This window comes from Salvelinus fontinalis, chromosome 10 (assembly GCF_029448725.1).
Source record: "Salvelinus fontinalis isolate EN_2023a chromosome 10, ASM2944872v1, whole genome shotgun sequence".
Classification (NCBI taxonomy): Eukaryota; Metazoa; Chordata; class Actinopteri; order Salmoniformes; family Salmonidae; genus Salvelinus; species Salvelinus fontinalis.
In genome coordinates, this window is record NC_074674.1 from 19,025,794 (window position 1) to 19,052,324 (window position 26,531).

Here is a 26,531-nt window from a genome sequence, read left to right on the forward strand (position 1 = left end):
AGTGGTAAGCTGAAATAAAAATGTTGGGGGGGATGGTTTGTCCTCGGGGTTTTGCCTGCCATATCAGTTCTGTTATACTCACAGACATAATTGTAACAGTTGTAGAAACTTTAGAGTGTTTTCTATCTAAATCTACCAATTATATGCATATCCTAGCTTCTGGGCCAGAGTAACAGGCAGTTTACTTTGGGCACGCTTTTCATCCTGACGTGAAAATACTGCCCCCTATCCCAGAGAAGTTTTAACATGATTTTTAAATGACTACCCCATCTCTGCACACATACAATTATCTGTAAGGTCCCTCAGTCAAGCAGTGAATTTTAAACACAGATTCAACCACAAAGACCAGGGAGGTTTTCCAATGCCTCGCAAAGAAGGGCACCTATTGGCATATGGGTAAAAATATAAAAAAGCAGACATTGAATATCCCTTGATGTTGGTGAATTTCTTAATTATACTTTGTATGGTGTATCAATATACCCAGTCACTACAAAGATACAGGCGTCCTTCCTAGCTCAGTTGCCGGAGAGGAAGGAAACCGTTTAATGGCAGTGATAAGAGAAAACTGAGGATGGATCAACAACATTTTAGTTACTGCACAATGCTAACCTAATTGACAGAGTGAAAGAAGGAAACCTGTACAGAATACAAAATATTCCAAAACATGCATCCTGTTCGCAACAAGGCACTTAAAGAATGTGGCAAAGCTTTGCACTTTTTGTGCCGAATACAGTGTTATGTTTGGGGAAAATCCAATATAACATATTACTGAGTATCACTTTCATATTTTCAAGCATAGTGGTCACTGCATCATGTTATGAGTATGATAGTAAGGACTGGGGAGTTTGTTAGGAAAAAAAAAATGGAGCTAAGATAAGGCAAAATCCTCGAGAAAAACCTGATTCAGTCAGCTTTCCACCAGACACTGGGAGATTAATTCACCTTTCAGCAGGACAATAACCTAAATCTACACTGGAGTTGCTTACCAAGAAGACAGTGTATGTTTCTGTGTGGCCGAGTAACGGTTTTGACTTAAATCTGCTTGAGAATCTATGGCAAGAACCTGAAAGTGGTTGTAAGCAATATAGGTGTACAGGACGTCACGCTGCTTGCTTAGCGAGTACCACCTTCTCCTGATTATGCTCCACTGAGGCTCGAACCCAGTACCAATGCCTTGCTAGCACATGTGACCACCCTCCCGAAGTATCTTACCAGTCAGCACCACACTAAAAGCTAGCTATTTGCTTGCATAATTGGGGACACTTCAGGCTAAGGAGTACGTTTTACACATCCACATGCGCTACACTTGCACCTGTCTGACAATTTTTCTCTCCAGAATGCAACACACTTTGAAAGGAGGTGACCAACGATGGTCATCACAAAAGTGATCTGCTTAAACGTGGCCATTGAGATGAGCATGCTACAAGGCTTTGCTCTCACAAAGTCACACAGAGTATCTGCGCATATGCAGAGGTCTGCTTCACGCTGCTCCAACATAGTAACCAAAACAGCAGAGATGTGGAGCCTCGTGCTTCAATGCTCCTGGTTGTTGCGGAAATTGTCCCACTGCTACAGTTTACTTTGTGCGTCAACATCATCTCGTTGCTAAGTCTACCTTCAAACTTAACCTAACCTATGACCTGACTAATCACCTTATGCAAACAAAAGGCAGACAAGAGGGTTGAATAGAGAGACAAAGATAAAAATAAAAGTTCAACTCGGCCAGGTAAACTACTCCTCATCCTCTCTTTCTTCCTCTTCCTCCATCTCTCCTCAGACATCAAAGTGTCCTCCTCCTCTTCTGCCCTCCATGATGCCAGCACACTGACAGAAACCATGCATGCTGGGTAGCAAGCCACAGCCTCTCCTCAAATCTCCCAAGATCCCCCCTCTCATCCCCAGCATACACCACTCTGAAGCCAAGCGTCAGTAGACCAAAATCGCACCCTATTCTCCATATAGTGCACTAACTTGGCCTAGATCCACCTAGGGTCACAGAAAGGCTATAGAAGTTGTGAACTATATGGGGAATAGGGTTCCATTTAATATCTCTCCCTCTCTCTTCGCAATGTCAATCTCTCACTCTCACATTCTCTCTCTCTCACTCGCTCTCTCTCTCAGAGGGATTGCTGCAGACTCCATTGTGTGTGTGTGTGTGTGTGTGGGGGGGGGGGGGGGCAGTTTGATGGCTGGGGCAGCGGCATCAGAAAGAGACCCGCTGAGGTGTGTGATTTGTCTCTTTGTTCACCTCAAAGGAAAATGTATGTTCTGTGAGATTGGGCCATGTGCACGTCTGTGTGTTTCAGGGAGGACAGCAGAGTGAGGGGTTATGACCAGAAGAGGATGAGGTGGAAGGAGGATGAGAAGTGAGCTCATCCCAAAAAGACCTCCACTACCACATCTCAAAGTCCTGCCCTCTTCTCTTGCTTCCCCAGAGATTGGTGAATCCACCTGTCATTCATTAATTTATCCAATCAGTCATTCAACAAATCTGTACATCTGGTAATTGATCCTCCCCTCCCTTCTCCCTGTCTCCCTCAGTGTGTCCTGTGACAGTCTAGAGCTACAGCGTCGCTACCCCCACCTCCCGCTTCTGCCACCTGACAATCAACTGGATTGACAGCCTCCCTCCCTCCCTCCCTCCCCTTCCCCTTCCCCTTCCCCTTCCCCTTCCCCTTCCCCTTCCCCTTCCCCTTCCCACAGCCCTGTCTCTTACTACATAGGTCCGGCCCAGCCCGAGCCCAACCAACACACACACAGAGAGAGAGGGCACAGAATAAGGCACTCACACACACTCACCACCTGTGTGTCTTGTTTGCCCAATGGATGGTAACTGTGTGTGTGTGTGTCACAGGTGCTGCTGTTGTCCATGGCCAGATCAGAGGAGCTGTACAGACGGTGCTGTGTGATCAGACAGAACCACAGGTGAGCGCTGTGGGCACCATGCCTCTTTCATCAAGGTGAGGACGGTTACGTTGTGATTGGGTACAGACTGCAATTTACCTCAACTATAATAAGCACATCATCTTTCTCTCCTCTCCCCCTTCTTCGACAGTTCCTGTTGGGGGAAGTGGGGTCCAAGTCTGCTGAAGGACCCTCAGGCACTGCTGAGGAGCGCCTTGCACTGGGTGATGGAACATAGTGGATTGGACCTCAGCGCCTGCTCCCAGTGGTCAGTATACACACACACACACGTTCACAGTCAGTCACACACACACACCACACACCACACAAGCACATGTTCATGCTCACACACTGAGGAGATTAGATTCATTCGGGCGTCCAGGAATGCGTGTTTTGCACTGGGTTAAAGATGAGTGTATCCGTTTTGGAATCGGGCAGCCTCCTGTTCAAAGGCAGAGTCGGACCCAAAAAATTGTGACGTAATTGGCTCAAAACAAAAGTGACGTAAGCATGTTGAGTATTGATGGGGAAAAAAAGCTTTATCTGCATTCCCAATGAAAACTAGTTTGAAAATACAAACAGATATTTTATGGATGAGAGATGTATGTTTCTGGATGATGCATCATGCTGCCTTGTTGACAACATGACCGAACAGATTTGACAAGGGCACTCTTCCCTCACCGTTTTTGCCCGTTCACGTTACGGGCCGTAGACCCGTGCCCCACGGCTCAGTATAATCAAATCCGCCCGCTCTCTCAACTCTCACAGATATACACACACATATACATAAGCAGTACAACAGCCAATGAGATGCTTGTTTTGTTTTGCCCTTTTCCGCTCTATGTGGTACTCCATCTACAAACCAGTGACAGTGAATTGGAATGAACAACCCTCCCTCTCTCTCCAGCAGGTATAAGTGTTTCTGTTACCTGGTGTCTGGCGGATGGTACCTACAGAGGAGGATTAGAACACATTCAGAACTCAACATCAGATGTGTGTGACCTTGTGTTTGTGAGTGAGTTCCATCCGTATCATCTAGTAGTCACAGCTCGCTGCTATTCTAAAGCTTTGAGAATGTCTGTGTATCAGGAGGAGGCCCCTCTCCCTGCCAACCTGTGCCTGGTTACGAAGCGTAGTCCTGGGCTAGCCCTCTGCTCCGTCCCCCTCTCCTCTCTCCTGAAGCAGCACACCTCCACAACCAAGGAGGCCTTCGAGGTAAAGTAGTCCCCTAGACCACACTGAGTTACACTGATATGCAATGTACTAATCTGCTTTGGAGTAAGTTAATCCTCATGATACAAAATAAATTATTATAATGACCTCCCTCTGTCCCCCCCCACGCACCCACACACACAATAAACAACATGATACATGTATTGTTTTCTAAACCTGCTTTAGTCCTCCTCACTTGATCCTTTTTCTCTCTTTTTTTCAGGAGGATGAGCGGACAGAGAGAGAGCAGCCCAGGATAGGGAGGAGGAGACTGATGACCACGGAGAACAGAAACAGAGGGAGAGAGAGAGCGAGAAAGAAGTGGGTATGAAGATACAAAAAGACTGGTTTGGGGAAAGTTATATGCCAGAATCAGTGTGTACTAAAACTGCATTATGTTGTTCTTAATTCTTTTCAGAGAAGTTGGGAGAGGGGATAACATGTGAGAGATCCGACTGCCTCTTAAAGCACAATGTAAGTCTCACATACACTATGTGAAGACTAGAGTCGCTCAAGAGAGAAAGCTAATATACTTCATGGTTTCTCATCTCTCTCCGCCCTTTCTCACTCATCTCTCTCCCTCTCTGTAGGTGCTGTCGCGTGGGGTGTTGTTGGCCTGTGTGTTCTTTGACCGACAGCTCACCGGCAGCGTCAGGCGAGCTGACCTTCACAACATCTAACTGCCACGAGTGCTGTGGCTCACACCTACCCAGGTGCAGGAGTTGTTGAATAAGGTGTGTGTGGAGGGACAATGTCCATACAAGATAGCATCTCGCTGGGAGGAGCCAGAACCTAATATCAGCATGGAAGGCTATGCATTCTCTTATCTAAAATTAGATGATAATTCTAAGGAATTCCTATGGCCAAGCCTTCTCTGTTTCTATGTGTCAGGCGATTGCCTCAAGGCCAGGATGTAAAGTGGATATTCCAACGGCCCTAGAGCTATGAGATCAGAGGTGTTTACACAATCAATTTAAATAAGGAGAAATGGCCTCACTTTTACTCTCCTGCTGGATGATAACATTGTGAATGAGCCATACTCACACCATTATACGCACGCACGCACACACACACACACACATGCACGCACGCACGCACACACACACACAGGCACACAGGCACACAGGCACACAGGCACACAGGCACACAGGCACACAGGCACACAGGCACACACGCACACACGCACACACGCACACACGCACACACGCACACAGGCACACAGGCACACAGGCACACAGGCACACAGGCACACAGGCACGCACGCACGCACGCACGCACACACACACACACAGGCACACACGCACACACACACACACAAAGGCACACACGCACACACGCACACACACACGCACACACAGAGTGAAAGAGTGGTGGCCAATAAAGATAAGGATCTGTACTTTACTCTGTTTCTACATGATAAATATATATATTGAATAGATAATGACATAATGGACAAACAGAGATACTGGATACATCTACCTTCTTTACATGCCACAGTTTATGTAGGATATGTTTTGACCATGACACCACTTAGGATAGACAATGACAAAGTCCTTGTTTGAACCTTTACACAAACACATTCATAACCAGTCATGTAACATACAGTCATGGCCAAAAGTTTTGAGAATGACACAAATATTAATTTTCACAAAGTCTGCTGCCTCAGTTTGTATGATGTCAATTTGCATATACTCCAGAATGTTATGAAGAGTGATCAGATGAGTTGCAATTAATTGTAAAGTCCCTCTTTGCCATGCAAATGAACTGAATTACAGGGCGCCCAAGAAAGTCCAGCAAGCGCCCAAGAAAGTCCAGCAAGCGCCAGGACCGTCTCCTAAAGTTGATGTATTACTTTCTAAACTTACTCCCTAGTCCTGAACACATCAGGAGAGATATATTTTTTTTTTCATGATGATGTAAATGTTACTGCAAACATTATTATTTAAACAACTACTTCCATCCATGGTTGAAATGTGATTTTGGAGGAATAAACACTTTTGAAAACATTTGCACGTCATTGTCAAGTTATTTCTGGTATATCCTGTTGTGTGTGTGATTTGACAAGGAAAACGATTCTGGACTCAAATATTGGACTATCTTCTCACACAGCTAACGTATCACACAGCAGGGCAGCTACCGGGAGCTAGAGCTTCAGACGTACAGGCTAAGGCAAACTAGCCTAGCCTGTTGATATGCCCGGAAGCTGAGATATGTTATGATTCTGAACGGTCAGATATATCTAGCGACAATGACAAAAAGCATGTGGGGAATCAAAGATGGCTTTTCAGCTCGTTGTATTGTAATTGATACCATGTCTTGTCTTGAGGTGTTTTTACTGACTTCATGTCAATGCTAATATTTGCAAAGATTTGCTAGCTAGCTAACTAACAAACGTAACAATGTATTTGAGAGACAAGTGCTCATTGTGCAAATGTATTTATGTTTTAGTTAAATACTTGGAGACTTAACATAATTGACATGTTATCAACAATCTAAGCCAACCCCGTCTCTTTTGCCCCATAGTTGCGCACGTGTCGGTTTTGTTGCTAAACAACCAACCCGTCTGTACAGTGTCCCAACTACAAATGACTGTTGGTACTCTCCGATATCAATATCTTGGACTGTAATGTCGGGCCCTACCACTGAGGTATAATAAGAACTGGAGATTTCTTCCAAGATGTCTGACCGTTGTTATCAATGTAATCTACTAACGTTTGCATATGCCAATTTATGGACCGCCTATTTCCAGGTTGCATCCAGTTTATGCTGACATGCACACTAACACACAACGTCATCACGTTGGGCTGTGAATGATGACAAAAAAAAACTGCCTCAGCGACAATTGTTTGATTAATTCAACGGATGTTTTGTGCACAGATGACTAATGTGTCTTATTAAGAATTTTATAATCTTACTTCTCTATGTGGCCGTCTATAGAAATTGTCTTTCTGGGCCGGGGGTCAGTTAAACTGCAGGAGCTCGTGACGGCTTTAGAACAGGAAACCAGGGCCATTTGGAGGAAGTGAGCGCATGGAGACACATCAAATCAAATGGTATTAGTCACATGCGCCGAATACTACAGGTGTAGAACATACAGTGAAATGCTTACTTACGAGCCCCTAACCAACAATGCAGTTCAAATAAAAAAATGAAAAATGACGAATAAGATTAAGAAATTAAAGTAACAAGTAATCAAAGAGCAGCAGTAAAATAACAACAGCAAGACTATATAAAGGGGGAACCGGTACAGAGTCAATATGCGGGGACACTGGTTAGTCCAGGTAATTGAGGTAATATGTACATGAAGGTAGAGTTATTAAAGTGACAATGCATAGATGATAACAACAGAGAGTAGCAGCGGTGTAAAAGGGTAGTCTGGGTAGCCATTTGATTTGATGTTCAGGCGTCTTATGGCTTGGGGGTAGAAGCTGTTTAGAAGCCTCTTGGTCCTAGACTTGGCGCTCCAGTACCGCTTGCCATGTGGTAGCAGGGAGAACAGTCTATGACTAGGGTGGCTGGAGTCTTTGACAATTTCTAGGGCCTTCCTCTGACACCGCCTGGTATAGTGGAGAACCTCTGACACCGCCTGGATAGCGGGAACCTTTGCCCCAGTAACGTACTGGGCCGTACGCACTACCCTCTGTAGTGCCTTGCGGTCGGAGGCCGAGCAGTTGCCATACCAGGCCGTGATGCATCCAGTCCTCTCGATGGTGCAGCTGTAGAACTTTTTGAGAATCTGAGGACCCATGCCAAATCTTTTCAGTCTCCTGAGGGGGAATAGGTTTTGTCGTGCCCTCGCCACGACTGTCTCGGTGTGCTTGGACAATGTTAGTTTGTTGGTGATGTGGACACCAAGAAACTTGAAGCTCTCAACCTGCTCCACTGCAGCCCCGTCGATGAGAATGGGGGCATCCTCGGTACTCTTTTTCCTGTAGACCACAATCGTCTCCTTTGTCTTGATCACGTTGTCTGGTAGGCTCGTGTCACTGGGCAGCTCTCGGCTGTGCTTCCCTTTGTAGTCTGTAATGGTTTGCAAGCCCTACAACATCTGACGAGGGTCAGATGGTTTAGTACGATTCAATCTTAGATCTGTATTGGCGCTTTACCTGTTTGATGTTTCGTTGGAGGGCATAGCGGGATTTCTTATAAGCTTCCGGATTAGAGTCCCGCTCCTTGAAAGCGGCAGCTCTAGCCTTTAGTTTAGTGCAGATGTTGCCTGTAATCCATGGCTTCTGGTTCGGGTATGTACTTACGGTCACTGTGGGGACGATGTCATCAATGCACTTATTGATGAAGCCAATGACTGATGTGGTGTACTCCTCAATGCCATCGGAGGATTCCCGGAACGTTTTCCAGTCTGTGCTAGTAAAACAATCCTATAGCTTAGCATCTGCTTCATCTGACCACTTTTTTATTGATCGAGTCACTGGTGCTTCCTGCTTTAATTGTTGCTTGTAAGCAGGAATCAGGAGGATAGAATTATGGTCAGATTTGCCAAATGGAGGGCGAGGAAGAGCTTCGTAGGCGTCTCTGTGTGTGGAGTAAAGGTGGTCCAGAGTATTTTTCCGTAGGAGCGTTGCCTCTGGGTGAGCGTTTTCCTGTTTGCCTATGGCGGAATACTGCTCATTGAGTGCGGTCTTAGTGCCAGCATCAGTCTGTGGTGGTATGTAGACAGCTACGAAAAATACAGATGAAAACTCTTTAGGTAGATAGTGTGGTCTACAGCTTATCATGAGATACTCGAGCAAAACCTTGAGACTTCCTTAGATATCATGCACCAGCTGTTTTTTACAAAAATAGATAGTCCGCTGTCCCCTTGTCTTACCAGACGCCGCTGTTCTATCCTGCCGATACAGCGTATAACCAGCCAGCTGTATGTTGATAATGTCGTCGTTCAGCCACGACTCCGTGAAACATAAGATATTACAGTTTTGAATGTCCCGTTGGTAGTTTAATCTTCCGCGTAGGTCATCGATTTTATTTCCAAAGATGGCACGTTTGCTAGGAGAATGGAAGGCAGTTTATACGATTGCCTACGAATTCTCAGAAGGCAGCCCACCCTCCGGACCCTTTTTCTCCGCCTTCTCTTCACGCAAATGACGGGGATCTGGGCCTGTTCCCGGGAAAGCAGTATATCATTCACGGCGGGTTCGTCGGACTCGTTAAATGAAAAAAAATATTCTGCCAGTTCATGGTGAGTAATCACAGTTCTGATGTCCAGAAGTTGTTTTCTGTCATAAGTGACGGTAGCAGCAACATTATGTACAAAATAAGTCTTAATAATTTAAAAACAAGTTACAAACAATGCAAAGAAACAAACAAAAAAACACAATTGGATAGGAACACGTAAAACATCAGCCTTCTTCTCCAGCGCCATCTTTTTCACATTGGTGGGGAACCGTTAGTGAAATGAAAGAAGATGAAGTATGGGGCTCTTCTTCCTCATCGGACGAGGAGAGGCGAGAAGGATCGGAGGACCAATACGCAGCGTGGTAAGTTTCCATGTTTTAATATCCACGAAAACAAGACATAATACAAAAATAACAAAAGAACTTACCGTAACAGTCCCGTGTGGCACAAACACTGACACAGAAACAATCCCCCACAAACAAACAGTGAACACAGCTTACCTTAATATTGCTCCCAATCAGAGACAATGACAAACACCTGTCTCTGATTGAGAACCATATTAGGCCAAACGAACAAACCTAAACATAGAAACAAATAACATAGACTGCCCACCCCAACTCACGCCCTGACCATACTAAATAAATACAAAACAAGGGAAATAAGGTCAGGAACGTAGGTAGGACAGTAGGTCAGTCAATTCGGAAAATTTCAAGAACTTTGAAAATGTCTTCAAGTGCAGTCACAAAAACCATCAAGCGCCACAGGAAATTATGAAACTGGCGCTCATGAGGACCGCCACAGGAAAGGAAGACCCAGAGTTACCTCTGCTGCATAGGATAAGTTCATTAGAGTTACCTGCCTCAGAAATTGCAGCCCAAATAAATGCTTCACAGAGTTCAAGTAACAGACACATCTCAACATCAACTGTTCAGAGGAGACTGCATGAATCAGGCCTTCATGGTCGAATTTCTGCAAAGAAACCACCACTGCTTAGGCCAAGAAACATGAGCAATGGACATTAGACCGGTGGAAATCTGGCCTTCGGTCGGATGAGTCAAAATGTTTAGATGTTTGGTTCCCACCGCAATGTCTTTGTGAGACGCCGAGTAGGTGAATGGATGATCTCTGCATGTGTGGATCCCACCGTGAAGCATGGAGGAGGAGGTGTGATGGTGTGGGGGTGCTTTACTGGTGACACTGTCTGTGATTTATTTAGAATTCAAGACACACTTGACCAGCATTGCTAACACAGCATTATGCAGCGATACGCCATCCCCTCTGGTTTGCTCTTAGTGAGACTATCATTTGTTTTTCAAAAGAACAATGACCCAACACACCACCAGGCTGCGTAAGGGCTATTTGACCAAGAAGGAGAGTGATGGAGTGCTGCATCAGATGACCTGGCCTGCACAATCCCCCAACCTCAACCCAATTGAGATGGTTTGGGATGAGTTGGACAGCAGAGTGAATGAAAAGCAGCCAACAAGTGCTCAGCATATGTGGGAACTCCTTCGAGACTGTTGGAAAAGCATTCCAGGTGAGGCTGGTTGAGATACCGTCAAGAGTGTGCAAAGTTGTCATCAAGGCAAAGGGTGGCTACTTTAAAGAATCTCAAATATAAAATATATTTTGATTTTGTTTAACACTTTTTTGGTTACTACATGATTCCATATGTGTTATTTCATAGTTTTGATGTCTTCACTAGTATTCTACACTGTAGAAAATAGTACAAATAAAGAAAAAACGCTGAATGAGTAGGTGTGTTAAAATGTTTGACTGGTACTGTATATACTTTAGTGTACTGTAATTGAAATACCAGGATGTCATTGCAACACAAAATAAAATCACTAATCTGATCATATAATATAAATACCACCAAAGGATAAATACTATGCAATCAAAAAGCAGTGCACGTTTTCTGGAATCTTCTCAACTGCATTTGATTTGCACGGCAGCGTGTCCCAGTGGAGGGAGTTGACAGTGGATATATTGCCAGTTCCACTGTAGTTGTATGTGTTTGATTGAATTCCAGACTAACATTACTACTAACTAACATTACTACTGGCTAGTAACTAACATTACTACTGGCTAGTAACTAACATTACTACTGGCTAGTAACTAACATTACTACTCGCCTTATGAGTTTCCCCAAACACCACATGGATTTTTAAAACTATTTTGCTATTGTAACACTCATCACCTGCATGTGACCTATTAAGTATGGAAAATGAACTGTTGCATGACTTTTGAGTATTTGTAATGAATTGAGTCCACCTCTCCCAACACAAACCAATGAAGCTGTTGAGTAATTGTGTGCATCGCTCTATTGTGATTTGATTGGCCATTCTCTTCATTCCAACACCACTGTGGGCAGTTGTGTTGGAGGGGTGATCTAGGATCAGGTCCCCCGTTCGTTTATTATAATCTTAAACGCAAGATCAGCAATTCTACTCTGAGACTCTTATAAAAACAATGCATAACTTGAGAGAAAACTATTCGAAAACAGAATTTAGCTATGTTAAGGAAAGGAATGTTTTTTTGTAGATCTAACCAAGTTATAATCAGAATTCAGTTTGAGTCTGACTGATCAATAAGAGGGCAGACGGACGTCCTCTTGACTTCATATTCTACCACTAATAAAAGTATCCACTGGGAATAAACCTGATAGAAATCAGTGCAGTTTTTACCTGATAAAATGTTACTGTAGACAAAGAAAAGGAAGTACTTGTGGGAAAAACCACGTGCTTGGTAATGTGACTGTCACCATATCAGAGGCCGTGTGATTCAGAGTGTGTGCCTGTGTCAAAAACAGTGTTATGCTTCCGTCAGCGATTGGGCGGGAGGACATGTGACAGAACAACTCTTGATCACTCCACCAGACAGGTCCTTTGAAGCTCAGTTGGTAGAGCAAGGCGCTTGTAACACCAGGCTTTTATGTCTGATCACATGATAACAGTATTTATCACCGGCTTCAATCAGTTTCTATACTTCTCAATATATATATTTTTTTATCAAAATAAAAGACAGAAAAACAGACAGAACATACACAATGTCCAGATAGAAACACAGTGTGTAGAACAGACATGCCTGTCTGTCGTGTAGAGCTAATAGTGGCATCAGGTCTGTGTGTTGCAGCCCATCAAGTCAGCTCCAGGATTAGGTGTTTTTGGGTGAGAAGACACACAACTGGAGGGGGTATGCCCTCTAAGACCAATAGTAAGACTGACTGATCCTGCAGCCTGTTCTCTCACCAGACTACCATTAAAACACCATTTGAGGCCCAGATGCTTTAGCGAACTGCAGTGTCTTGTAACGCTCGTCGGAAGGATGAGACCAAGGTGCAGCGTGGTACGTGTTCATGATTCTTTATTTAATCCGAACTCAAAACAACAAAAGACCAGCGAACGTCACGTTCCGTAGGCTACGCAGAGCTAACAAAAAAACAACATCCCACAACCTAAGGTGGCAAAACAGGCTGCCTAAGTATGATTCCCAATCAGAGACAGCGATAGACAGCTGTCACTGATTGAGAACCATACCCTGCCAAAACATAGAAACACAAAACATAGAAATAAAGAACATAGAATGCCCACCCAAATCACACCCTGACCAAACCAAATAGAGACATAAAAAGGCTCTCTAAGGCCAGGGCGTGACATATCTTCCCAAAGTGTAAAGTATGTGGTGTAATGAACACAACTCAAATATATTTGGCCACAATTGCTGTTCAAGCTTTTTACCACCCAGCTAGCACACAACATTGTGAGAACCATATGTTCCTTTAAGCTTGGTGAGAGCGTATTTGACCTACGGTTAATTTGCATAAAACCAGGATAGTTGCTTGGCTATGGAACATTCTCAGCAGATTTATTAAGGAACTTCACAACAACAAAAAAACATTACTTTCTTGGTATTTCAGTACATTAACTGAACGTTTCCTAAAAGTTCAAACATGGTTACATTTCATTAACATTTTTGGTAATGTTCTAGGACCGTTCTCCAACTGGTTTAACATTGGGAATGTTCTCAGAAAGTTCATAGAATGTTAAGAAACAACGTTCTTTTGTGGGAATTTCAGTACTTCAGCACAACATTTCCTACAGGTTTCCTCATAGTTCTACTCAAATGGTTCTGAGAACGTTAAGAAAAAAATCCATTCGGAACATTCTCCGAATCCAACATTCGGAGAATGTTTTAAGAATATTATTTAAAGGGGACCGCCACAGGAAAGGAAGACCCAGATAATCCACCCCGGGAAATCAAAATCATGAACCTCCTGTCAATTTGGTGAAAGCTTATTTATTTTTATATTTTTATTTCACCTTATTTAACCAGGTAGGCCAGTTGAGAACAAGTTCTCACTTACAACTGCGACCTGGCCAAGATAAAGCATAGCAATTCTAAGATAAAGTAAAGCAGTGCGACAAAAACAACAACAGAGTTACACAAACAGACATACAGTCAAAAACACAATAGAAATATCTATGTACAGTGTGTGCAAATGTAGAGAAGAGTAGAGAGGTAAGGCAATAAATAGGACCTAGAGGCGAAAAAATTACAATTTTATCATTAACACTGGAGTGATAGATGTGCAGATGATGATGTGCAAGTAGAGATACTGGGTGCAAAATAACAAGAGGATAAGTAACAATATGGGGATGAGGTATTTGGTTCTGCTATTTGGCTGTGTACAGGTACAGTGATCGGTAAACTGCTCTGAAAAGCTGATGCTTTAAGTTAGAGAGGGAGATATAAGACTCCGCTTCAGTGATTTTTGCAATTCGTTCCAGTCATTGGCAGCAGAGAACTGGAAGGAAAGGCGGCCAAAGGAAGTGTTTGCTTTGGGGATGACCAGTGAAATATACAGTTGAAATCAGAAGTTTACATACACTTAGGTTGTAGTCATTAAAACCCGTTTTTCAACATCTCCACAAATGTATTGTTAACAAACTATAGTTCTAGCAAGTCGGTTAGGACATCTACTTTGTGCATGACAAAAGTACTTTTTCCAACAATTGTTTACAGACAGATTATTTCACTTATAATTCATTGTATCACAATTCCAGTGGGTCAGAAGATTATATACACTAAGTTGACTGTGTCTTTAAACAGCTTGGAAATTCCAGAAAATAATGTCATGGCTTTAGAAGCTTCTGATAAGCTAATCGACATAATTTGAGTCAGAGGTGTACCTGTGGAAGTATTTCAAGGCCTAACTTCAAACTCAGTGCTTCTTTGCTTGACATCATGGTAAAATCAAAAGAAACCAGCCAAGACCTCAGAAAACCTCAGACCTCAGACCTCAGACCTCATTCTTGGGAGCAATATCCAAATGCCTGAAGGTACCACATTCATCTATTCAAACAATAGAACACAAGTATAAATACCATGGGACCACGCAGCTGTCATACCGCTCAGGAAGGAGACGCATTCTGTCTCCTAGAGATGAACGTACTTTGGTGCGGAAAGTGCAAATCAATCCCAGAACAACAGCGAAGGACCTTGTGAAGATGCTGGAGGAAACAGGTACAAAAGTATCTATAGCCACAGTAAAACAAGTTCTATAATCGACGTAACCTTAAAGGTCGCTCAGCAAGGAAGAAGCCACTGGTCCAAAATCACCATAAAAAAGCCAGACTACGGTTTGCAACTGCACATGGGGACAAAGATCGTACTTTTTGGAGAAATGTCCTCTGGTCTGATGAAACAAACATAGAACTGTTTGCCATAATGACCATCGTTATGTTTGGAGGAAAAAATGGGAGGCTTCCAAGCTGAAGAACCCCATCCCAACCGTAAAGCACGGGGGTGGCAGCATCATGTTGTTGGGGTGCTTTGCTGCAGGAGGGACTGGTGCACTTCATTAAATAGGTGGCATCATGAGGGAGGAAAGTGATGTGGATATATTGAAGCAACATCTCAAGACATCAATCAGGAAGTTAAAGCTTGATAGAAAATGGGTCTTCCAAATGGACAATGACCCCAAGCATACTTCCAAAGTTGTGGCAAAAGGGACAACAAGTCAAGGTATTGGAGTGGCCATCACAAAGCCCTGACCTCAATTCTATAGAAATTTTGTGACCAGAACGGAAAAAGCGTGTGCGAGCAAGAAGGCCTACAAACCTGACTCGGTTACACCAGCTCTGTCAGGAGGAATGGGCCAAAATTCAACCAACTTATTGTGGAAAGTTTGTGGAAGGCTAGCAGAAACGTTTGACCCAAAGACAATTTAAAGGTAATTCTACCAATTACTAATTGAATGTATGTAAACTTCTGACCCACTGGGAATGTGATGAAAGAAATAAAAGCTGAAATAAATCATTCTCTCTACTATTATTCTTACATTTCAAATTTTTTAAACAAAGTGGTGATGCTAACTGACCTAAGACAGGGAATTTTTTCTTGAATTAAATGTCAGGAATTGTGAAAAACTGAGTTTAAATGTATTTGGCTAAGGTGTATGTAAACTTCCGACTTCAACTGTACCTGCTGGAGTGCGTGCTAAAGGTCGGTGTTGCTATGGTGACCAGTGAGCTGAGATGACTTGGAGCCAGTGGGTTTGGCGACAAATATGTAGTGAGGGCCAGCCAATGAGAGCATACAGGTTGCAGTGGTGGGTAGTATATGGGGCTTTGGTGACAAATGCGTGAAGGAGGCTTGTTGTGAAATAGGAAGCCGATTCTAGATTTAATTTTGGATTGGAGATACTTAATGTGATTCTGGAAGGAGAGTTTACAGTCTAAAAAAATGAAATGCTTACTTACAAGCCCTTAAAAATACATGTTAAGTAAAAAAATTGAAATTAAAGTAACAAATATTTAAAGAGCAGCAGTAAAATAACAATAGCGAGGCTGTATACAGGGGGTACCGGTACAAAGTCAATGTGCGGGGGCACCGGTTAGTCGAGGTAATATATAGAGTTAAAGTGACTTAGCATAGATAATAAACAGAGAATAGCAGCAGCGTAAAAGGGGGGGAATGCAAAAAGTCCTGGTAGCCATTTGATTAGCTGTTCAGGAGTCTTATGGCTTGGGGGTAGAAACTGTTGAAAATACTTTTGGACCTAGACTTGGCGCTCCGGTACCGCTTGCCGTGCGATAGCAGAGAAAACAGTCTATGTCAAATTTTAGGGTCTTCCTCTGACACTGCCTGGTATAGAGGTCCTGGATGGCAGGAAGGTTGGCCCCAGGGCCGTACTCACTACCCTCTGTTGAAGCTGGTGCTATTGCGCCTTCTTCACCACACTGTCTGTGTGAGTGGACCATTTCAGTTTGTCAGTGGTGTGTACGCCGAGGAACTTGAAGCTTTCTCCACTGTGGTCCCATCGATGTGGATAGGGGGTTGCTCCCTCTGCTGTTTTCTGAAGTCCACGATCATCTCCTTTGTTTTGTTGACTTTGAGTGAGAGGTTATTTTCCTGGCACCACACCCCCAGAGCCCTCATCATTGTCTCATCATTGTTGGTAATCAAGCCTACTACTGTTGTGTCATCTGCAAACTTGATGATTGAGTTGGAGGCGTGCCACGCAGTCATGGGTGAACAGGGAGTACAGGAGGGGACTGAGCACGCACCCATGTGGGGCCCCAGTGTTGAGGATCAGCGAAGTGTAGGCGTTGTTACCTGCCCTTACCACCTGCGGGTGGCCCGTCAGGAAGTCCAGGACCCAGTTGCACAGGGTGGGGTTCAGTCCCAGGGCCTCGAGCTTAATGATGAGCTTGGACGGTACTATGATAATGAATGCTGAGCTATAGTCAATGAACAGCATTCTTACATATGCATTCCTCTTGTCTAGATGGGATAAGGCCGTGTGTAGTGTGATGACGATTGCATCGTCTATGGATTGGGGCGGTAAGCAAATTGAAGTGGGTCTAGGGTGAAAGGTAAGGTGGAGGTGATATGATCCTTGACTAGTCTCTCAAAGCACTTCATGATAACAGAAGTGAGTGCTACGGGGTGATAGTCATTTAGTTCAGTTACCTTTGCTTTCTTGGGTACAGGAACAATGGTGGCCATCTTGAAGCATATGGGGACAGCAGATTGGGATAGGGAGAGATTGAATATGTCCGTAAACAGTCCGTAAATGTATTAATCATTTGGTCGAAAATTACATTTTCCGATATATATATTCTTGCTTTAATAAAATCAACAATATACACTGATCTTGTCTGATGCTTTTATCACACTGTTTGATGAAATAATTAAGACATACAAATGACTCTAGAGGAAGCCACAGATCAACATACCCAGAAGACAAGGGTGTTCCCGACATGACCGTTCTCCTCCTACTCCTGCTGTCCTTCGCAGATTCTGCTGTTAAATAGTGCTTAAAACCTCATTTTTATCAAATTATCCATTAAAGATACCAACTCAAAACCCTCCGTACGTCTACGAATGGGTGGTTTAAATTGTATCTAATTTTATTCTCAGCATTACTTTTTAAGCTCCTGAAGTTGCCGGTAATACACCAGGTGTTACACCAAGGGTCAGCAACCTTTCCCTTACGGAAAAAACACATGATTTCGCGTGGAAAATCACAGGATTTTGGAACACTTCACAAGGGACGATATTTCACATGAAGTTTCACGTGTGGATTTTCACCTGATCACATAACCTTTCACACACTTTCACATGAGATTTCACAGGCCCTGCAAAAATGTTTTTGCTTTGTTATGATACACGCACACAGTGCTGTTAACATCCAGTGTTTTCAACTTACATATTTGACACACTTTGAACACATTGCTTATGTTTATTTATACAGTGATTATTACTCAACCTGTACTTACTTGTGATTTGAACTCACAACCTCTTAGTTCATGGCATTCCAAACTCTCGTCTACGCAACCATGCATAGTGCCTTCGGAAAGTATTCAGACCCCTTGACTTTTTCCACTTTGTTAAGTTACAGCCTTTTTTTTTTTTTAATACTCGGCAATCTACACATATTACCTTATGTATATAAGTATTCAGACCCTTAGCTATGAGACTCGAAATTGAGCTCAGGTGCATCCGGGTTTTGATCATCCATTGAGATGTTTCTACAACTTGATTGGAGTCCACAAGAATTGTTGCCTTGCATAAAGCTGGAAAGGGTTACAGAAGTATCTCTAAAAGTCAGTCCACGGTAAGACAAATTGCCTATAAATGGAGAAATTTCCGCACTGTTGTTACTCTCCCTAGGAGTGGCCGTCCTGCAAGGATGACTCCAAGAGCACAGCACAGAATGCTCAATGAGGTTAAGAAGAATCCTAGAGTGTCAGCTAAAGACTTACAGACATCTCTGGAAGTTGCTGACATCCCTGTTGCCGAGTCTACAATAAGTAAAACACTAAACAAGAATGGTGTTCATGGGAGGAGACCATGGAAGAAGCAACTGCTGTCCAAAAAAACCATTGCTGCACATCTGAAGTTCGCAAAAGAGCACCTGGATGTTCCACAGCGCTACTGGCAAAATATTCCGTGGACAGATTAAACTAAAGTTGTGTTGTTTGGAAGGAACACACAACAATAAGTGTGGAGAAAAAAAGGCTCAACACACCAACATCAAAACCTCATCCCAACTATAAAGTATGGTGGAAAGAGCATCATGGTTGGGGCTGTGCTTGCTATCATCGACGAGAAAATTTCCCAGGTTTATCAAGACATTTTGCAGAAGAATGTAAGGCTATCTGTCCACCAATTGATGCTCAACAGAAGTTAGGTGATGCAACAGGACAACAACCCAAAAGACAGAGTGGCTTGAACAGTAGAAAATATGCCTTCTGAGGCATCCTTTCGTCCATACCATCCCATGGCTATCAAAGTCACTGCCTACGGCTAGTCAACACGCTATTCCTGATATAACATTTTCTTTTGAAAAAGTTTTATTGTTGATTTTTTTTTTTTAAACAGCTCGATTATATTTTTGTAGATCATTTTACACACATAAAAATGGCATAAAAGCATAAAAAACAGCATTTGAATACTACATTTAAATTTGTTAAAAAGTACATGTTAAAAACAACAAAAACAACCATGAATAAAAGTACTTTTTCTTGTAAAACATCCAATCTGTGTAAGGCATTTAAAATGTGTACAAATGATTTAACAAGGGTTAAACGTTTTTAAGACATGAAAACATGTTAAAAGTAACTTTATTATAAAGCTGTCGTCAGTCCTTTGTACAGGAACGGGGTAGGCCCTGACCAAACTCGCTCCCTCCTGCTATTTTTTATTTTGGAAAAGTTTTGTTTCATTTCCTTTAAAACAGCTCATATATATTTTATACACACGTCATTTTATACACATAAAAACAACATAAAACAGCATTCAACTATTAGATTTAAATTTGTTAAAAAAGTACATGTTGTTAAAAACAATAAAAACAACCATGAATAAAAGTACTTTAAAGGTAATTTTTCTAAAAAAAACATCTAATTCTATAACAGCTGTTTTAAATGTGTACAAAATTCTTTAACAAGGTAAAACATATTTTTTTTTCAAACAGGTTCAAAAAAAAAATCACTTTATTATAAAGCTGTCTTCGGTCCTTTGTACAAGAACGGGGTGCGTACTTATCAAACTCGCTTCCTCCTGCTAGCGCACAACTTAATTGTTTGTGAACAGACCACATTAACTGGGATGACATTCCCTCTTCTGGGAGACCGAAAAGCGCTAGCTGAAAGCCACACCTATACTAAACTGTGCCTGCAATCTTCTGATAGGCTATCACTGTTAGAGTGTGCTGCCAATCAGCAAGCGATGTGCATGTTGTCAACAGAAGTTAGTGAAGGCACTGTAGGTTATGGCAAGATTGCTCGTGGCAGCAAGTTTGTTACAGGCAACATTTCGCAAGTAAGTTATTGTAGTTTCCTGTTAAGAAATGACAAATTCGCAACAAGCTGCCGTTAAGTTACAGGAAAATACACAATAACCTCTTCACACTGCAGCTCATTACTGACACTCTTTTACCAAGTTTGCAAACCTTCCAAAATAGGTGCTCTACCTTCCTCAGCGTAACCATCAAACTGTCATTACACTTTTTGGTGTTTTGTGTAACAGTCTCCTTCCAATCACCACTGTTTGGAGGCTGGAAACATGTTGCAAGTGGATGAATCCGCTTGGGTAGCCTAGTGAAGGAGCCATTGAAAGTGTTTGTTTGACAGTCAGATAAAAAACATCATGACTGGTTGTGTTTATGCCACAATTAAAGGTAATACACTTTACAAGTGAAATGACATACAATATCTTTATGACTATACCCATAGAGATCCTATTGAATTCATATTAATATGTAAATCTAGGATTAGGCCCACAAAATGTTTTGGAGCATGTGCAAGGTCCTGTACCCGGAATAAATTTGATCTACTTTCACCTTTGCTCTTCATCAAGTGTCCTTTAGCACTGCTCGTTTTAAGCTAATGATACTTTCGTGGTGATAACTGGACAATTATTTTCTTGGTTCTGTGCGGCTTGTGTGACATGCAGAAATGCATTCTCGCCAATAAGTCTGTGGCCATATTTCTTTCACACTCACAAATCTGGTGGTGTAGCTGCACTGTAGCAGGACATTACCGGTTGCCTGTGACCAAGAGGATATGAGTTTGTCGCAGTACAAGATTTGTCACAGTACAAGATTCTTGACTCATGTATAGACGAGATTCTAATATATCTACTGCTGTACATATCACTCTTAGTATATATTGTGTTAATTGCATTTGGATAATTGTTACAGTGCTATGTGGTTGTTCATTGGATACACTGTGTCATTTCTTGATGTATTTAAAATTAAAAATGATTGTGTACTGTTTGACATTTTACTGCGGTGTTAAGAGCTAGTAACGTTAGCATTTTGCTGCACCCACTACAACATCTACTAAACCGTGTAGACTATTTGACCATTTATTGAGATTGATTGATGTACTGCATTGTTGAGGGAGCTACCACATAAGCATTTCACTGCAGCTTTTATACCTGCTGTACACTGCGTATGTAACGAATAAAAAGGTATTCAAATTCTGATTTGACATGCGCTGTACGCCACGTGGCGCATGTCTGTTTTCTGCTTTCCCACCACGCACCCCAGCCTCCACCTATTTGGGCTCGGCTTTTGTTTTCGGTCAGGGGGATTGGTATAGCATATCTTGTTCACTGCCTGTAATTATTATTGTCTTACATGATGTATGCTCTGGCAGTGAGTTGCCCTGGAGTAGCAGAGCTTAATGCCAAGCCTAATGTACTGCAATCTTCTAATACATAAATGGTTAACGAATACGTGTTGTTTTCTGTCTAAACTAAAGGCTTCCCTTTTACTATTCCTTTGAAGGGCTGGGGGATTCAAAAACTCATCTGAAACTGTCATGTGTATGTCAGTAAGTCAGCCTTGAGTGTACAGATTTGCTGTCTTCCGCGGGGCTCTTTCGGTCCAGGAGGGTTTCACCACAATTTACACATGGCATTATTATTTTCTGTCTGTTGTTTGTCTGTCTGCCTCATAATTCACAACTGCAACACAAAAGGTGACTGATCAATATGTTGTGCTCCATCTTCCTTTTCCCACCTGGGGCCTCATTTATAAAATGTGTTTAGTTTTTAAATGTTAGTGGATGATCAGTTCTTAAAATGTGAGGAAACGCTAATGTGTATATCACACTTTCTTAGATTTTGCACGAAACGTTATTACTTATAAATGAAATGCGTCTCTGTTAACGCAAATAAACTACTGTCCCCACCAGCCTCAGCGTGTAGGAAGGCGTGGCTTGTACAATATAAACACTGCTGTTCCGCTCATGATCGCTTACACTGGATTTCAAGACAAGCCTTATTCATGTACCTGGTTTTGGACTTTAAGATCATATTCTCGAGAGTGGCAAGGTCCTTCAACACTTGAGGTGTTGTTGTGAGTTGGTTGACAGTCCGTAATCTTCTTGCCTTGTCTAGATCTGCAACGAACAAGGCGGCGCTCCGAACAAAAGCCAGTGAATTTGACATTGCAGATAGCGTACATTCGTTGTTTTTATCTATACATTTCAGTAGGCCTACAGTTTTATTGGTGAACAGTTAAACTGTGTTCATAACAATGAATAAATCTAAATTAGCAATCGGACTTTTTGTCGCAGGTACGCTCACTGCAGTGTTTGGGTTAGTTATTCTATTCGTTGGACCAATCATCATTGACGACCAAATTGTGAAGGTAAGTGATTGAGATTAAAGCTATATAATGTAGCTTTTTCCTATAGTTTTATACTTCTGTTGTAGGCCAACGTCTAATGGAAAAGGCATCGTTTTATCCTGGTCAGTCACGACTAACGTCTTGCGAAGAATGAACCTGATTTATTACTGGTATTTCTTTTTTATTTTCTACTTTTTAATTTGTTTTATATTGATATTGATTACTGCATTGTTGGGAAAGCGCAAACAAACGAGGCATTTTACTGTAGGGCTTAACTATGCTTAATACCTACCATGTGGTTACAGTCTGAGATTGATGCCATACATTTGTTTGGAACATTAGCTCGTTCTTAACAAGCCAGAACGTACTCCGCTGTTTGCGGTCGATACTTCTGTGGATGTGACTTACAAAAACAAAAAAAATCAAATCGTTCCTTGTTTTGCTAAATATAAGGAATTTGAAATTTATTTTCAAGTCTATTTGAGTTATTCTTTTCAACTTTGAGACTTAGGTAAAATTATTTGGTTTTATATTTACTTAAGTAACTCGCTTATCTTTAATTTTATTCAAGAATGACAATTGGCTACTTTTTACACCACTGTGTAGAGTAAACCCCTGCAAGACTTCGGTTGGTGTCGATGACTGTAGACCTATATCAGGGTACCCCAACTGGCTGTGATTTTTGACACCCCCAAGTTCTCTGAGCGATTTAATACTTAGATTTCATTTCTGGAAATTACACGAGCAAAAGTATGTGGACGCCTGCTCCTCAAACATCTCATTCTAATATCATGGGCATTAATATGAAGTTGGTCTCCCCTTGCTGCTATAACAGCCTCTGCTCTTCTGGGAAGGCTTTCCACTAGATGTTGGAACATTGCTGCGAGGACTTGCTTCCATTCAGCCACGAGCTTTAGTGAGGTCGGGCACTGATGTTGGCCGATTAGGCCTGGCTCACAGTCTGCGTTCCAATTTATTCCAAAGGATAATTGATGGGGTTGAGGGCAGGGCTCTGTTCAGGCCAGTCAAGTTCTTCCACACCGATCTCAACAAACAATTTCTGTATGGACCTCGCTTTGTGCACAGAATCGTAAGAATGTAATTGTGTGCTGTAGCGTTAAGAGTTCCCTTACTGGAACTAAGTGGCCTACCCTGACCCCTGAAAATAACCCCGCCCATTATTCCTCCTTCACTAAACTTTACAGTTGGCAGTGGCATCGTTCTCCTGGCATCTGCCAAACCCAGACTCGTCCATTGGACTGCCAGATGGTGAAGTGTGATTCATCACTTCAGAGAACGCGTTTCCACTTCTCCGGAGTCCAATGGCGGTGTCTTTACACCACTGCAGCTGACGCTTGGCATTGCTCATGGTAATCTTAGGATTGTGTGCGGCTGCACGGCCAACTAACACTGCACTGCTCCCAACTAACAGTTCTTGTGTTGAGGCTGCTTCGAGGCAGTTTGTAAATCGGTAGTGAGTGTTGCAACCGTGGACAGATGATTTTTACACCTTACAGCACTCGGCGGGACCGATCTGTGAGCTTGTGTGGCCCCCTGACTATCTGCTCAAGAAAATAAATTGTCACTAGCTGCCACAAGATTATATACCCCACCTATTTCTACAATTTATTTTCTTAAATCTAATTTCAAACCTAACCCTAACCACTCTGCCAAAGCTTAACAGAAATATAAATGCAACAATTTCAAAGATTTTACAGTTCATAGAAGGAAATTTGTCAATTGAAACAAAGAAAGTAGGGTATGGATTTCACTTAACTGGGTAGGGGTGCAGCCATGGGTGGACCTGGGAGGGCAATCCAAATACGTTTTGCCCCTTAAAGGGCTTTATTGAGAAAGTTCTCATCAGTTTCATCAGCTGTCCGGTGGCTGGGCTCAGACAATCCTGTGCGTGAAGAATGTGGATGTCCTGGACTGGCATAGTTACACGTGGGCTGCGGCTGTGAGGCCCGTTGGACTTACTGTCAAATTCTCTAAAATGATGTTGGAGGCGCGTTATGGTAGCAACATGAACATTCAAAATTCTCTGGCCACAGCTCTGGTGGACATTCCTGCAGTCAGCATGCCAATTGCATGCTCCCTCAACTTAAGACATCTGTAGCATTGTGTTGTGACAACTGCACATTTATGGTGGCCTTTTATTGTCACCAGCACAAGGTGCACCTGTGTAATGATTATGCTTCTTGATATCAGGTGGATGGATTATCTTGGCAAATGCTCACTAACAGGAATGAAAACAAATTTCTGCACAACATTTTTAGCTAAATAAGCTTTTGTGGATATGGAACATTTCTGGGATTTTGTTTCAGCTCATGAAAAATGGGACCAGCCCTTTACATGTTGCGTTTTTATAATTTAGTTCAGTATATTTTCAATGCACTTTATGCCCTATTACCTAAATGTATTGTTTCCCATCCTGACATACAGAAGCCACAGCCAGCAGGGAGCATGTTTGACTTCACATAGTGTATAGGCCTACGGTATGTCTTGCTTTCCCAAGATGTTGCTCCTGTTTTTAAGGATGATTCTGCCATAACCAATTCCCCCTTGGGGTTAATGTCACTTTATACTGCTACCACTATCCTTTATTGCCAACGCTGGTTCCAAAGACTCAGCTGGTTGGCGTGAAGTACTGGCAGCCACACAGTTATGGGTTTGGTTCTCCTGTAGATCAGGACACAGGATATGAGTGTTAACTGCCAGTGATCCCATCCTGCAGAGAGGAACAAGCTGTCATACTGAACACCTTGTATATGTTATGTATAATAATATGCTTTTATCATTATTCTCTCAGAACTTAATAATAGACCCTAAGAATGAGATGTCCTACACCATGTGGAAGGACGTCCCTGTCCCGTTCTTCATGTCTGTCTACTTCTTCAACATCCTCAACCCCACCGAAGTCCTTGCGGGAGAGAAACCCATGGTGGAGCAGAGAGGACCATACGTATACAGGTAGGCTTTCACACCTGACCGGATTCGTAAAGCTTAATAAAGAGCAGTCATACTAGCAGAAGTAGTGTGCAGATGTCTTTTCTCATCTTATTCAACTGTTACCATGCACCTGCAACAAAGAGCTCAGATTTGCGAGTGCTTTTTGTTTCTCCATTGTCAATTCGTGTGACCCAAAGTTTGGGGAATGCTGCTCTAACCCTTAACTAACATGTTACCTAGCCTTAACCCTTAGCTAGCATGTAACAATTTAACACTCAAACTTAACCTTCACCCCTGAAGAACTCATTTTTGACCCACATTTTAATTGCGTCGACGATCAGTGGAAATCAAGTGCCACACAAACATGAAGATGGTGTGCTCAGGGGGATGTTCATGCAGGAACCAATGGGATGCTCGAGGAGGAGGGGGTGATGCCCTAATGCAGTAACGCCCCGACGTGTGTGATTGTCCTGCAATATTGTACGTTTGTGCCATCAGTTCTTCCCAAACAAGTGTTCCGCTCTGATCCATCAAAAGCCTCTGCAATATACAGTGCATTTGGACAACCAAGACTGTTCCTAGAGCTGGCCGCCCGGCCAAAATGAGCAATTGGGGGAGAAGGGCCTTGGTCAGGGAGGTGACCAAGAATCCGATGGTCACTTTGACAGAGCTCCAGAGTTCCTCTGTGGAGATGGTTGTCCTTCTGAAAGGTTATCCCATCTCTATAGCACTCCACCAATCAGGCCTTTATGGTAGTGGTCAGATGAAGCCACTCAGTGAAAGACACATGACAGCCCGCTTAGAGTTTGCCAAAAGGCACCTAAAGACTCTCAGACCATGAGAAACAAGAGTCTCTGGTATGATGAAACCAAGATTGAACTCTTTGGCCTGAATGCCAAGTGTCAAGTCTGGAGGAAACATGGCACCATCCCTATGGTGATGGCAGCATCCTGTGGTGATGTCTTTCAGGGGCAGGGACTGGGAGACTAGTCAGGATTGAGGGAAGATGAATGGAGAAAAGTACAGGCAGATCCTTGATGAAAATCTACTCAGGACCTCTGACTGGGGCGACGGTTCACCTTCCAACAGAAAATTACCCTAAGCACACAGCCAAGACAACGTAGGAGTGGCTTCGGAACCGGTCTTTGAATGTCCTTGAGTGGCCCAGCCAGAGCCAGGACTT

The 26,531-nt window shown here is 42.7% G+C and overlaps 1 protein-coding gene across 4 annotated transcripts in view; it reads left to right on the forward strand.

The window, feature by feature from the left end:
* The first annotated feature begins 21,977 nt into the window (after positions 1-21,977).
* Positions 21,978-26,531, forward strand: part of LOC129863746 (scavenger receptor class B member 1-like) — a 30,560-nt gene continuing 26,006 nt past the window's right edge. For all 4 annotated transcript variants that reach the window (XM_055935981.1, XM_055935982.1, XM_055935983.1 and 1 more), the window contains exons 1-2: positions 21,978-22,417; positions 25,209-25,369. In XM_055935981.1, the coding sequence (XP_055791956.1) occupies positions 22,304-22,417; positions 25,209-25,369 (275 nt within the window). In that variant the 5' untranslated portion in view covers positions 21,978-22,303. The remainder of the gene's footprint in view (positions 22,418-25,208; positions 25,370-26,531) is intronic.